The sequence below is a fragment of the Leptodactylus fuscus genome, chromosome 3, assembly GCF_031893055.1.
Source record: "Leptodactylus fuscus isolate aLepFus1 chromosome 3, aLepFus1.hap2, whole genome shotgun sequence".
NCBI classification, from domain to species: Eukaryota; Metazoa; Chordata; class Amphibia; order Anura; family Leptodactylidae; genus Leptodactylus; species Leptodactylus fuscus.
In genome coordinates, this window is record NC_134267.1 from 78,333,577 (window position 1) to 78,347,471 (window position 13,895).

Below are 13,895 nucleotides of genomic sequence, written 5' to 3' on the forward strand. Positions count from 1 at the left end.
ATTATGGAATAATTTGTAAGTTCCTATAAATATCTGTGTGTGCCTCATAAGGTTGCTTGAGAAAGGTTCATTTGTATGGACCAAAATGTTGCTGCACATGGATATATATATATATATATATATATATATATGTGTGTATGTGTGTGATATATATATATATTAAACAAAAAATATATATATATACACACACACACACATATATATATATATATATATATATATATATATATATATATATATATATATATATATATATATATCTTCCTATTGGTAACTTGTTCCCTCTTTTTGACTTGGCCCGTTTTTCTCTTCATGGTGGAGGTTATAAATTTTTATTTCTTATGCCCTTTAGTTATTCCCTGACCTAAGATGGCTGTCAGTACTATAGTTCTCGTATCATACTAGTGTGTTTAAGCCAGTTAGTCACAGTAGGTGATTCCCTTCACTAAAATGGCCACGGCTCACTTCTGTCATTTCATTTAATTGAACATTGCCTTTATTAACATGGCTGCTAAAACACTTCCTGGATTTTTATTCTAATTACATGTTACCTTTTCCAATATGGACACCACGTTACTTCCTGTATAAACTGCGCGTGTGCAATTTACAATAGGCTGCTTTAGCTTTGTTACTAGGTAACGGGGGAGGGAGTTGCCCCTCCATCCCGGTGATTGGCTTAGTTTCATGGACATGCGCAGTGAGTCTTCTGTAATGCTGGGTTCAATGTCCATATCACACTACAGTATGTGTAACACTGACTACTTCTATGGCTGCGGATGATTGGTGAGTGGTCAGTTGTTTCCCCCCTCCCCATATGTTTGCACTGATTGGGAATAGATCATTTGATTGTTGTGATTGTATTTTCGGATTTTAGACACTTTGCAGCACATGTTTTATATGAGACTTCCTGCAGTGTATTGCTGATGTGTGTGCATTACTTGGCACTCTGTTGTATAGCAGTGCACTTGCTCTGCACCAGATAAAATCTGCCCCCCTCCCCCATAGATCACTAGTCTCACTACTATGCTTGTGAAAAGTTCCACTGTGTAACTGCAATGTCGCACTGGCAGGGGCTAATAATGCTGGTGAGGCTTACACAGGATTAGTGCTTGGAGAGCTGCAACTACAGCCTGGGCTCACACATATCATATGGCAGTACTTTTCTATGTGAATAGTGCTCTTATGTTCATCTTGCTTGCTGTTTCTTTATTACCCCCCACTTTTTTTTTTTTTTGGGGGGGGGAGAGAGAGTAAAGACCCCAATCCCCCCCCCATGTGATGCATGTAACAGTTTATAGTCACAGGGATATGTTACTGTTAAATATTGCTGCCTGTGACACAGCTTCAGTTGTAGTTGTGTTTGGTTACGTTGCATTGAATTGGTATCAGCAGTTTTTTCTCACACCTGTTTTCTCTGTTTCTATACTTATGCATCCAGTCCCATCACCTTTATGTTTATTGAATAGATGTTATAGATTTTTTATAGATGAATGGATTGTCTATAGATTATATATAGATTAATAGATGTTACAGATTTTATATAGATGAATAGATTGTATATAGCGGAATAGATGTTATAGATTTTCACAATAAAACCTTAATACGTATTGTTCTAATCAGTGTGTTTCATTGCTACTTAAGCTGCACTTGCGCTCTTAGATTTCTGACCGATCAGAGCAATCTCAGGGTGTCTTTACATGTTATAGCTGTGCCAAATAACTGCATGCATAGTAGTGTGAACAGCGTTACCTGTGCTTGCTATAAAGCCATGGCAAGTAAACGTGATGCACAACTATTGGTAATAATCTGCAGTTTGGCTACAACATGTACAGGCACCCAACAAGATGATAAAAGAGAATTGATTCTATCCCATCTGTTACTGTCAGACTAAAATAAAAAATTTCTGTTGCCTTTCGGGAATATTTCTGATGCCGTCCACACTTTTAAGTTATTGAATGGCAGCTTTTTTTTAAGCAGGTCAAATATTTTTTCTTACAAATGAGAGAAATTTCAAGTCATTACACTGCACACAAATTTAGATTAACGTTGGTCTGATATGACAGCAATGAGTCGAATGTCCTTACAGGTAAAGCAATCCTAATGTATATACTTGTGGTACATTATTTGTGTTCCTTCTGTAACTCCAATGGTATGTTTATTAGATTTGTACAGCAAATCTGCTGTATGCACTGTATGCAAACGTACCCCTGATAGTCTTCTGATCTTCACATAACTATTTTCTCAAATATTTAGACACTTCAATATGTAGAGAGATTTATTTGCAGCGCTTTAAAATGGATCTGTGTAGCATACTTGGTTTTTATACTGTCCCATACAATGCAGACCTGTTTATGATTGCATCTAGGGGAGATCCTTGACCTGTACTTAGTATAAGTTATTAATTGAAGATCCTTCAGAGTGTGACACCTGGAGACACTGCAGATCAACTGATGTGATGATCATCAGTCACATGGCCAGATCGTAGCTCAGTCCCACTCAAATGAATGAGCTGAGCTGTGATACCAAGCACAATCCCTGCACAGTTGTATGGCACTGTGCTTGATGAGCAGAAATAGGTCCCAGAAAACTCTTTTTTCTTAACCTGCCTCACTCTTTTAAAATGATAAAACACATTAGGGGAGATTTATCAATCGAAATGCCCCAAGAAACTGTCTAATATGTTATGTACCACATTTATTAAGTACTATAAACACTTTTTCAACTTGTATTTAAATAAGGGCCATGGTCTTTTGTTAAAAGGGTTAAGACAGAGTTGCTATATGGTGTGCCAAAAATGGGCCAAAATGTTTTAAGCCAACAAGTAAGTGGTGCAATACCGTGATAAAACTGGCACAGTTTAGGACTGTCCAAATCGAAACTACAAATTTAGAGATTATTAATAACCCTGCCCTATTAGTTCATTAGTGTTATACTGCACCTTGGTTTTGTTGTATTCCTTATTGGGGAATATAGTCTGGAAAATCCAAATCGTATATTGGCTGCTTTTCCTGGACAAAATTCAGTCCTGACAAGATGACTACTTGCATCCTAGTGATCTATGATAGTAGGAGTCTGTCTCCTCGTGGCTCCATATGTATATAGTATGTGGCAGAGGAACTCCCGGAAGGAAGGTACGCCTAGCATCTTAGATCACTATGATGCAAGGAGTCCTGGTTTCCGGATCACTCTCAGTCTGAGAAATGTAGGTGTTACATGGTCTAGAGATTTTTCATACCATATTTGCCACATGTGCATGGTGTCTTAGAACTGGAGCTATGTGGTGACTTCTGCTGTACATGCACACAATTAGACAAATCCAGTTTGAAAGCCCTCTCTTGAACATAACATGACATAATGCCACAGCATTATGTCATGTTATGTTCAAGAGAGGGCTTTCAAACTGGATTTGTCAAATAGATCATATCTTGTTACTATATTTTGGGTCAGAAGGGTTGTTGTATTAGGACGAGCTGGTAAGGGTACTTATTAGACCATGCTTGTCCTGCTAAGCTCCTCTTTTTTACCAACCGTATCTTAACTGTTTTTGGATGAGAAGGTGGTCAAATAAAACAAAACCGCATTTTCACTATAATATTTGGATAATATTTGGGCTTTGTTTTCATGGTAACAATGTGGTTTAAGCAGTAGCCGCATTCCAAAAGGAATAATATCTGTATTCTTCCACTGACATAGAGCTTGTTTTTCAGTAAGTTTTATTGGTACCACATTGAGTACAAAAAATATTTTCACTTTTATTCTTTGGGGGAGGCGGATAGACAAAGTTAGAAGTGCTGTTTTTTTTTCCATCACATAAATGACACAGTTTTATAGTTGAGCTTGTTATGAATGAGGCCATAGCAGTTATGTGTTTGTGTACCAGGGCCTTGAGCATGCTATCCTGTATTTCTGTGGCTGCATTGCAGGGTGTTATTGTCTATAAGTGCTTTATTACCTAAAAGACACATGTAAGTAACAGGTGTGGGGCTTTTCTAGGGTCCTGACAAGCTATCAGTAACCTGTGATCGCTTTTCAAGAGCAATAATGGCGGCAGAGAGCATTATCCTTCTTTGTAACCTATTTAATGGGTTAAACAGCTGCTCTTAGGGTACACTTAGGTTTTTGCATGGGTGTTAAACTAGGTGTGGATCCTAACGGGAGAGAAATTATAAATAATGTTTTTTTTCTTTAATTATTCAACTACATGTAAAAATCTAAACGAGTAAATTCCCCCTGAGAATGAAATATCTACAATGCAGCAAGTAATAGTGTGTACTCAGCTCTTGGGCTGTCACTGTGATGCACTTTTATGTCATTTTGAAGGAATACCATAGTATTGTGACATAACAGACTAAGTCACTACGTTGTAAAATGCATCGCATTTATCTACGCAAAAGGTTTTTGTATTATTTTCAACTTTTTTCCTTCCCCTAATAAATTATTATTGAAACCGCTCATGATTTCCCAGATAAAATTAAAATTCTACGTTTTGTTTTTATTTTAAAAGGCAACTTGTCTGCAGCTCTTTTCCAACAATGTTTGGATGAGCCTAACCAAAATCTCATTCACCTTGCTAGCCCTGTAAAACGCAGAGCTTTTTTGTGCTGCATTTTCGTAGCAGCCAAAAATGCTGCATTTTTACAACATGTGGTTTTAGCCTGCGCCTTAAGGCTCCACATTGCAGAAAAGCTTCTTTTCTTCTTTTCTTGTTGCTGCTTTTTTTTTTTTTTTCCCTTTTGAGACAAAGAGTGGCTACGTAAGGAATGCAAAATATAAAGGGAGCTCTTAGAATTCTCCTCTCTACTTAATCTACTCCTGGCTTTGGCTCAAAAACCACAGCAAAATCTACAACAAAAAAAAAGCAGCTTTTCCACCACGTGGGAACTTTGCATAAGGCTGGAGCCCCATGTGACGTAACACTGCAGAATAAAACACGGTGTTTTATAGTCCTTGCAGAGTGGACAGGATCCTAGCAAATCCCATCCACACATTGTCAAAAATACAAGCAGCGGAAGCACTGTGATTTCCAAAACTGTCATGGTTTTGGAAATTCCATCATGTCAATTATACCTATAGAAATACTGACGCTTTCCCTATAGGTATAATGGAATCAGAAAGTCTGCAGATTAAAGCTTTGCGGACTTTGTGTGAAAGGTGCTGTTCTTGGTAAATAGTGAAGAGGCCAGAGTGAGCAGTATCATTAGTCCTGGACAACTCCTTTAGGCCAAGCCCCTACATAGTGGAAGCATAGTTTTTTTTTGTTTTGTTGCAGATTTTGTTGTGTTCTTTTTGCTCAAAAAATCGCTACAAAATATGCAACTGGGCAAGAGGGGGCGGATTTTGGCACAGAATCCTCCTCAAAATCCGCCCCCTCACAATAGAGGTCGCTGTAGACCGCTATCGGCTTGTTCCCGCTAGCGGAAAAAAGAAGCTAGCTGCCGTTTCTTGAGGCGGATTCCGCCTCAGGGAATCAATACAAGTGAATGGGAGGCGGAAAACCGCACCAAAAAAACACAATGTGGTTTTTTACGGTCCATTCGCTTTGCTGGAGGGAAAAAACTGCCTGGCGGTTTTTGAGGCCGTTTTTACCAAAAACCGCCTCAATGTCAAAAACCACTTCCTAACTCCTGGAGTGTTTTTTTTCCGGACCAAATTCCACCACCCCCTATTCACGTGTGAACTAGCCCATAAGAGGTTAAATGGACTATAGGAATATGCCTTTTGCACTTCTATATCCTATCCTATAGCATAATTATAGCCCTTGATGTATTGTCTTTTTTAAATGTTTTCTGTGTGAAAATTGCTCTTGGGGTCCGTGCACACTGAGTTTTTTTTTACGTTGATTTTGACTCTGAATCTGCCTCAAAATCAGCCTCCAAAAAAAGCCTCCCCATAGAGTTCTATGGGGAGGCTTTTTTTGGAGGCTGATTTTGAGGCGGATTCAGCGACAAAATCAACGCCAATAAACTCTGTGCACTGACCCTAAAGGTTCTCAGCAGAATTTGATACAATGCAGTTGAAAATGGATTTCATAAATGCAGCAGACTGGATAGAAAACAGAATTCACCATCCACATTATGCCTTATCGGTTGCAGAATTTTCCTTTGAATTTCACCAGTTGTAGTCCAAAAGATCATAGGTCATGTGCACTGAAATATACCTGCCTGTAAACCTCATGCTTTTTCAGGAATCTCTTTGTCTATTTATATGAATGGTGCCCATATAGTGCTACATACCACATGAAGCTAAAAGTGTTCAACTGACTGTCAAGGTGACTTTATTATGAGAAGATATTGTCCCAACTGGGTTAATGAACTTTAATATAGATAGACTAGATAGTGACAATAACCAATGGATTTGGATTCATTGCATTGTGTTTAGCATTCCTTTACCAGGTCCATTTAATTGATTTAGCCTGGGTTCACAACTGCACTTGTTGCCCGGTTGGGGATTCCGTCCCCTATTTTGCTTGAATTTTTTTTTATGTGTAAACCTGACGGACCCCAATTATAGTCTATGGGGTCTGCTTTTTAAGCGCATTGGGTTTCTGTTTTTTGGGTCCCCAAGTAGACCTGAAGAATGGAAACCTGAATGCAGGTGTGAAGCTAGCGTTGTATGGGTGTCAATGCGCTTGCAGAGAGACAATATTAAATAAAATGTTTCTATCTGGTTTTTATAGGAACGAAAGGATTATATGCCATACTTTTGTGTGTAATGAAAAATGAATAGATCTTAATATTGGACTTGAAATTGTGAGCAGCAGATGCACGAGAATTATTACAAGGCTATAGCAGAGTGTCCCATGTACCAGAACTGATATCTATGCCGGTCAGGGACTGACAGATTACTTGTATCTCACCTGTTTTCTGGTGTGGGTTATAGTGACTTTCTGCTTTTATCTCCATCTTACTCTGCCCACTTTCCTCCAAAGTGAGAAGCAGGCTCTAAAATACACTTCTGTGCCAGAAAATGTCATGACCAGTTTAATAAATTACCTCATTGTTTTTTAAGTGGAAAACCTGAACAAAAATCTTCCATCAGACGCTGGGTTTACATCTGCATTGTAGTATGCTAGATTTGTAAAAGGAAAAAAAAAGTAAAGAATGGATCCAACCGGACATCAATGGATTACCTTCCATTTATATCCATCCTTTATACATGGAAAGAAAAAAAAACAGGTCTTTTTCTTTGATTAAGGCTTGAGGTCTATAGAACTTCTGTCAAAGAAACTGAATGCAGAATGGATATAAGCTAAGGACAATTCACCAACATTGACATCAATGGGTGTTTAAGTGGATCAGTTTTTTTTTTTTTTTGTTTTTTTTTAATGTAGATTGTGAGCTCACGTAGGGCTCACAATGTACATTTTTTCCCTATCAGTATGTCTTTGGAGTATGGGATGGAAATCCACGCAAACACGGGGAGAGCATACAAACTCCTTGCAGATGGTTTTTTGCCCTTGGTGGGATTTGAACCAAGTACTCCAGCGCTGCAAGGCTGCAGTGCTAACCACTGAGCCACCTAAGTGTGGCCCCTAAGTGGATCAGTTTTTCTGTTCCATCTGACTTAACATAGAAACTGAGACTACAACACGGATGTGAACTGAACCTTGATGATTTCTCAAAATTTTGTTTATTACACCAAAGCCTTTAAAATTACAAATTTTTTGGACATAAACTTGAATGTATGCTCAGTTACTTCAGGTTCACACCTGTGCCCAGTTTCAGTTCTTCATGTCTGCTTGGGGACCCAAAAAAACTGAAACCTGATCTGCTTAAAAAGTGGTTACCTGCGGAAAGACTATAGACTATAATGGGGTCCTGCTTTTATCTCTACATTTTTCCAGCGGATTTGGGAACGGAATCCCTGAACATAAATCAAACGCTAGTGTGAATCCAGCCTTAGCATTAGTGAAAGCCAAATACTGAGAAGTCCACTGGTCACCAGGGCTGTGGACTCCTTAATAATATGGTTAATTATTAATATTGTATAATTAATTAGATGTGTGGTTTGTCACCCATTTACTTTCACAGCAATTCAGTCACTGGCTTTTTAATGAAATGGAAGATTTTTACCACTTCTGTCTGACCATGGCTGTCAGTTATGTATGAAGGAGAAGGAGTAGATGGTTTGGCCTACTGACTCCACAGGCCTGCCAGTCACCAAAAAACAAACTGCCACTGTTCTGTTCTGAATGTTGACTCTTTTGGGTTGGGAGATTTGTACATCTCCAAGCTATATTGTTAGTTGTTCCATTGACTTTTATGAATATCTCACATCTATGGAAATTTCTAAGGGTGCCTTCACACAGAGTTACACTCTGCGGACGCAAAAACGCGCTCAAAAATACGTGCGTAAGCCATTGAACTCAATGGCTTACTACAGTTTACAAGTGTATTTTTACACATGTAAAATGGACAAAATGCATGGAGCGTAACTCCATGTAAAGGCACCCTAAGGGCTAATTCACACAGGGACAAGGAGGCGGATTTTGACAGCGGATTTCGCCTCAAAATCCGCCTCCATAGAATGGTGGTCTATGTAGAGGGCTAGCTTTTTTTTTTTCCGCTAGGGGAAAAAAGAAGCGACATGACCTTTCTTCAGGCGTTTTCCGCCTGAAGAAAGCAATAGAAGTTAATGGGAAGCGAAAGATGCAAGGTTTTTTTGCATAAAAACACGTTGCGGTTTTTTGCACACACACAAAAAAAAAAACACCGGGAAAAAAAATGCAACACATATTTTGCGGCCCATTCACCCTACTGGAGGGGAAAACCGCCTGGCGTTTTTCAAAGCGGCTTAAAAAAAAAAACGCTCTACAAAAAACGCAGCAAGGTCCAAAAAACGCTTCCTAATTAAGAAGCATTTTTTTTTCAGGACCGAAATAAGCCACACGTAATTTACGTGTGAACTAGCCCTAAGAGAAAGGTAGTCTGTTCTGGAATAGGATCAACAACCAGGTACACATTGCAGGTGTGGGAGAAGCTCTATTGTCGCATGCAATTGTTTTCATAGACTTTCATATATTTAGGATAGGTTATCTATAGCAGATGGATGGGGCACCCATGACGATAAACTGTATGAAGGGGCCACAGCACTGCGGCCTCATCATTACCAGCTACAGTGCCATCCAAGGAATAGTGGCATTACATGATACTGCATTCAGTCCTACTCTAGTGAATGGAACCAAGGTATGAGCACTGCCATCACAGCTGATATACAATGCACAGCACTGTGCTTGGTAATAAAGATGTTGTAGGGTTTACCCAAGTGCCACTGCCCCTTCCCCTTCCATCAGCTGCTAAGCATAGGAGCAAATATTGTGACTCCCACCATGCTGATACTGGTGACCTGTCTTAAGAAGCTATAAATTCTTGAAGTGAAAATATGTGGTCTAATGTCCTAAAGCATTGCATTATTTACACATGGAATCTTACCTGACTGACTATAGAGCGGAACCACAAGGAAGTCAAATTCCTTTTTAATAAATATTGTCAGTAACAGTATTAAGTATGTGAGATTATTTCACAGTCTTTCTACGCAAAGCAAAAGCCTCCTGAAACAAGTTAGTAAATGCAGTTCCAGCTACTTCCACGTTACTTAAACACCAGGTTGTTCTTCACTTACTTCATGTTTAGTGTTTATGTGACACTCACAGATGTGAGGTATATAAACAGAATCGAAACGTGTGTACAGTCGCTACAAGGTTGCAGTGTTATTTCATCAGCCGCTTGCTACAAGAGCTTGATCTTTTTGTGTGTGTGTTTTCCAGGAGCACTCTTCAGTCTGTAATATTAACCCATACTTAAGGAAAGTGGATTCTAATTTGGCTATAATTTACTTCTCTAGAATAATAGTAGCAGATTTAGCATTTTAATCAAACGTCTTTTATCTAGAATACCAAAATATATGTTTTTCATACCATCAGGGAATTAGAAATAAAAGGAAAAAAAAAATATAAAATATATATATATATATATATATATATATATATATATATATATATATATATATATATTTACTATAATCTAGACTAGTTCTGTACATATATGTATGGCTTTGCATTATATTCACACATCATATACACACCATATTATTTTTTAAGCAACATATTGTAGGAGTTCATACCTTCAATACATAAAATCTTCAAAAATGGTGTAAAGTTGTTAGAAAATTCCATAATTATAATAGTCCATATGTTAAGTTGGTATGTGAAGAAAGTTTAGAGAAGAGGAAACTTTGAAGTTTTTGTTTATACAAACTAAAGAAAAAAGTTCTCCTAAGAAAAAGCTGGTGGCAGGAGTGTAGAGGAGCAGCATATGGCATTAAAAGGAGCACAGCTGGAGGTAGCATTTCCATCTGAACATGATGTCAGAGCAGCTGACAGCTTGCCATCCCTCAGCCTTTTATTCTAACACACAGCCAGGGAGTTAGTGTGTGCAGAGCTGTGTGGGGAAAAGGTATCTTATTCCTCTCTAACATCCTCTCCACTTTGCATCTGTTTGTCAGTCTGTTTTTTTTCCCCTTTTTTATTTATTTATTTTTTTACTTCTTGAGTCGATCAATATACAACCAGCATACAGCACTTATGAGAGGGGAGTACATCATCAGGTCTATGTATAAAAAAGGTAGGATTTGCAGTTGTATATTGATTATCATATATATATATATATATATATATATATATATATTATATCCTGCTTTTTATTTCTCTTATTGTAATTTATTTGCTCTACATCACTGTGCTTTGGTAACTGCTTTTCTCACTTGTGTTTATTTCTTTCCATTTATTTTATAACAGTATCGATGATTTTGTTATTGTGATTGTACATTCATTACGGCTGTATAGATGTGCTTAAAACTACATCTATAAGATTCTCCCAAGCGATACAGATATATTTTTTTTTTAATATTGTAGCTGTCCACCGTCTTGTTACAGCTCTTAAGCTTATTAAGTGCTCCAAAATATCTATTTTCTTTTTAAGTGAAGTCGTGTCTGTCGGTCTGAAAGCACTGGAACAACAGGCCTAAATATAGGTTGCAGTCTGTTAGGTATCCTTTTCACCATTCCTCTGAAATATTCACGTCACTTCATTCCTAGTTTTTGCATCTACCTGTCATAAGAATAGATTGTGTGTTTTTCATTTATTCTCGGTACTTATTGTATATACTAGCAAACTAATTTAGAACTTGTAGATTTGAGCTGCTTGAATTGGCCAGACAGCTGTAATCGCACTCCTCTATTCTTAATCTCTTTATCTGGGCAGCAGCTGCCATATGGCCACCGTCAGCTGGATCAGATGTTTATAAGCTTCCTTCTTCGTCCCTCTGTCCTTTCAGCCTACTAATTTGATCACAGCTACCTTGTGAGCTGCCCTCAAATCTTTATTTTTAGCCCTCTTAAGGATTAGGATTGATGTGGGTTACAGGGCACTTAAAGTGATTGTATTTGTTAATCTTTGCATTCTTTTGTTTTGCAATGATAATGAAAGATTTGTTGTTTTTTTTTATTGTAAAATATATTTGTGTACTGAAAATGTTGTGCTTTTTTTTCCTTTTAGTAAATTTTGTACTGCGGTCATTTATATGAAGTTGTACAACTTTACTTGTTTACCAGCTTTATTATACCCGCATGGCCTTATTACAATGTGTCAAAAGTTTTAAGATGAAAATCCCTCTCTACCTATTGAGTTATTATATAGTCAAAATTGCGTTCACATTATAAACAACCCTTTTCATTCATTCACATACCATGTCTGTTAGGTAAACACAAAATCTCCTGACCTCTGAAGCTTGTTTCCTTATGTAGAATTAATATCATCAATTTCCTCAATAATGTTTTATTATATTTCACTTCTAATGAGAATCGTGTTACCAATTCTAATACCAGATTTTTGTTGTTTAGGTTATGAAGACAGTATGGATTTCCCAGAACATAGCAGACATTTGCTACAGTGTTTGAGTGAGCAGAGAGATCAAGGATTTTTGTGCGATTGTACTGTTCTGGTGGGAGATGCCCATTTTCGAGCTCACAGAGCTGTACTGGCTTCATGCAGCATGTATTTCCACCTCTTTTACAAGGATCAGCTAGACAAAAGAGACATTGTTAACTTGAACAGTGACATTGTTACAGCTCCAGCCTTTGCTCTCCTGCTTGAATTCATGTATGAAGGGAAACTCCAGTTTAAAGATCTGCCTATTGAAGATGTACTTGCAGCTGCCAGTTATCTGCACATGTACGACATTGTGAAAGTCTGTAAAAAGAAACTGAAAGAAAAAGCTACAACAGAGGCAGACAGCACTAAAAAGGAGGAAGACTATTCAAGTTGTTCAGATAAAGTAGAAAGCCTCTCAGATGGAAGTAGCCACATGGCAGGTGATCTGCCCAGTGATGATGAAGATGGTGAAGCCGAAAAGATGAACATACTTCCTACTCGAGGTGATTTGACAGCAGACGCTGAGAACATGTGGCTGAGGTTGTCTTCTGATTCAACCAGCATTACCCAAACTAGCACAGAAACTGAAACTCACACAACCGTTGTGAAAACAGCACCTAGTCCTTGCAGCTCAGCTGGATCCTTATCTGGAAGGTCCAACACTTCCATTAGGGATACAGCAGATTCAGACTGTGTCCTGGACCTGTCTGTGAAATCTAACGTGTCAGGAGCCGAACCACTCAATACCTCCTATTTCTCTTCATCAGAGACGATAAGAAACAATCTAGTTCAAGTGAAAGTAGAAAAAGAAGCTTCTTGTGATGAAAATGGCATAGATACTACTGAATATGACATGGAACAAAACACTGTGAAGGAAGGCATAAGTAATGATGTAAGGACACATTACGAGTCTGTCCACTTGGGTCCTGTACGAGAAGATTCAGTCTTAAGAGAGCTGGATCATGATGAAAAGGCAAGTGATGATGAAATGATCACCCCTGATAGCGAGAGAGTTCATATAGAAAGTAACATGGACACAAGTCTTCTTCCTTTTGTCTCAAACATGCTTAATCCTGCGGGACAGATCTTTATGTGTCCACTTTGCAACAAAGTCTTTCCAAGCCCACATATACTACAAATTCATTTAAGTACACACTTTAGAGAACAGGATGGTATACGAAGTAAACCCACCAATGATGTCCATGTCCCTACCTGCTCTCTGTGTGGTAAGACATTCTCGTGTATGTACACTCTAAAACGTCATGAGAGGACTCATTCTGGAGAAAAGCCTTTTACCTGTACTCAATGTGGGAAAAGTTTCCAGTACTCTCACAACCTGAGCCGGCATGCTGTTGTTCATACACGGGAGAAACCACATGCTTGTAAGTGGTGTGAGAGAAGGTTTACACAGTCTGGAGACCTATACAGGCACATCCGAAAATTTCACTGTGAACTGGTAAACTCTTTATCTGTTAAAAGTGAAGCTTTGAACTTGCCTGGGGTGAGAGACTGGACTTTAGAAGATAGCTCTCAAGAACTTTGGAAATGAATGCAATTATTGCAATATATGTTCATGCATGCATACATGGTCTAAAGTTGTGTATGCGTGCATAGAAGTACACATATGCACTGTCAGTGTATCTAATAAAATGTAAAATATCCCCTTTACACTCGAGATGAAGTTTTTAATTTAGAAAAAAAAAATTACATTTTCTTATGCAAAAATGCAAATCAACCTATTTCATTTTAGAATATGAATCATTTAAGTACAATTGTAGTTGTTGGATATCAGTGTTGCACTTTACCAGATCAACACATAATGGGTCTCTACACTGAATATTGTTTTAGAATACATATATATATATATATATATATATATATTAGGAAGAGATTTATGCTGTGGTCAGTTATTTAATATAATGTGCACATGACTGCTGTGGGAAAGCTACTCCATAGGTATTACCC

General features: G+C 38.0%; 1 protein-coding gene across 3 annotated transcripts; it reads left to right on the forward strand.

Annotated features, from left to right (window-relative positions):
* Positions 1 to 667: 667 nt before the first annotated feature.
* ZBTB18 (zinc finger and BTB domain containing 18) lies at positions 668 to 13,516 on the forward strand. 3 transcript variants are annotated; one of them, XM_075267823.1, is made up of 2 exons: positions 668 to 783; positions 11,900 to 13,516. In XM_075267823.1, the coding sequence occupies exons 1-2, from the start codon at positions 777 to 779 to the stop codon at positions 13,477 to 13,479; spliced, it is 1,587 nt and encodes a 528-aa protein (XP_075123924.1). In that variant the 5' UTR covers positions 668 to 776; the 3' UTR covers positions 13,480 to 13,516. The 3 variants fall into 3 exon arrangements, with proteins under 3 accessions (XP_075123924.1, XP_075123923.1, XP_075123925.1); XM_075267822.1 differs by lacking the exon at positions 668 to 783 and adding an exon at positions 10,322 to 10,622; XM_075267824.1 differs by lacking the exon at positions 668 to 783 and adding an exon at positions 10,325 to 10,454.
* The last annotated feature ends 379 nt before the right edge of the window (positions 13,517 to 13,895 follow it).

What these genes read in the sequence shown, in the direction of transcription:
- ZBTB18 (XM_075267822.1), top strand. Translation starts at nt 10,583, where the DNA reads ATGAGAGGGGAGTACATCATCAGGTCTATGTATAAAAAAG. An exon ending in CAGGTCTATGTATAAAAAAG is followed by an intron (nt 10,623 to 11,899) that starts GTAGGATTTGCA and finishes TTTGTTGTTTAG; the next exon opens with GTTATGAAGACAGTATGGAT.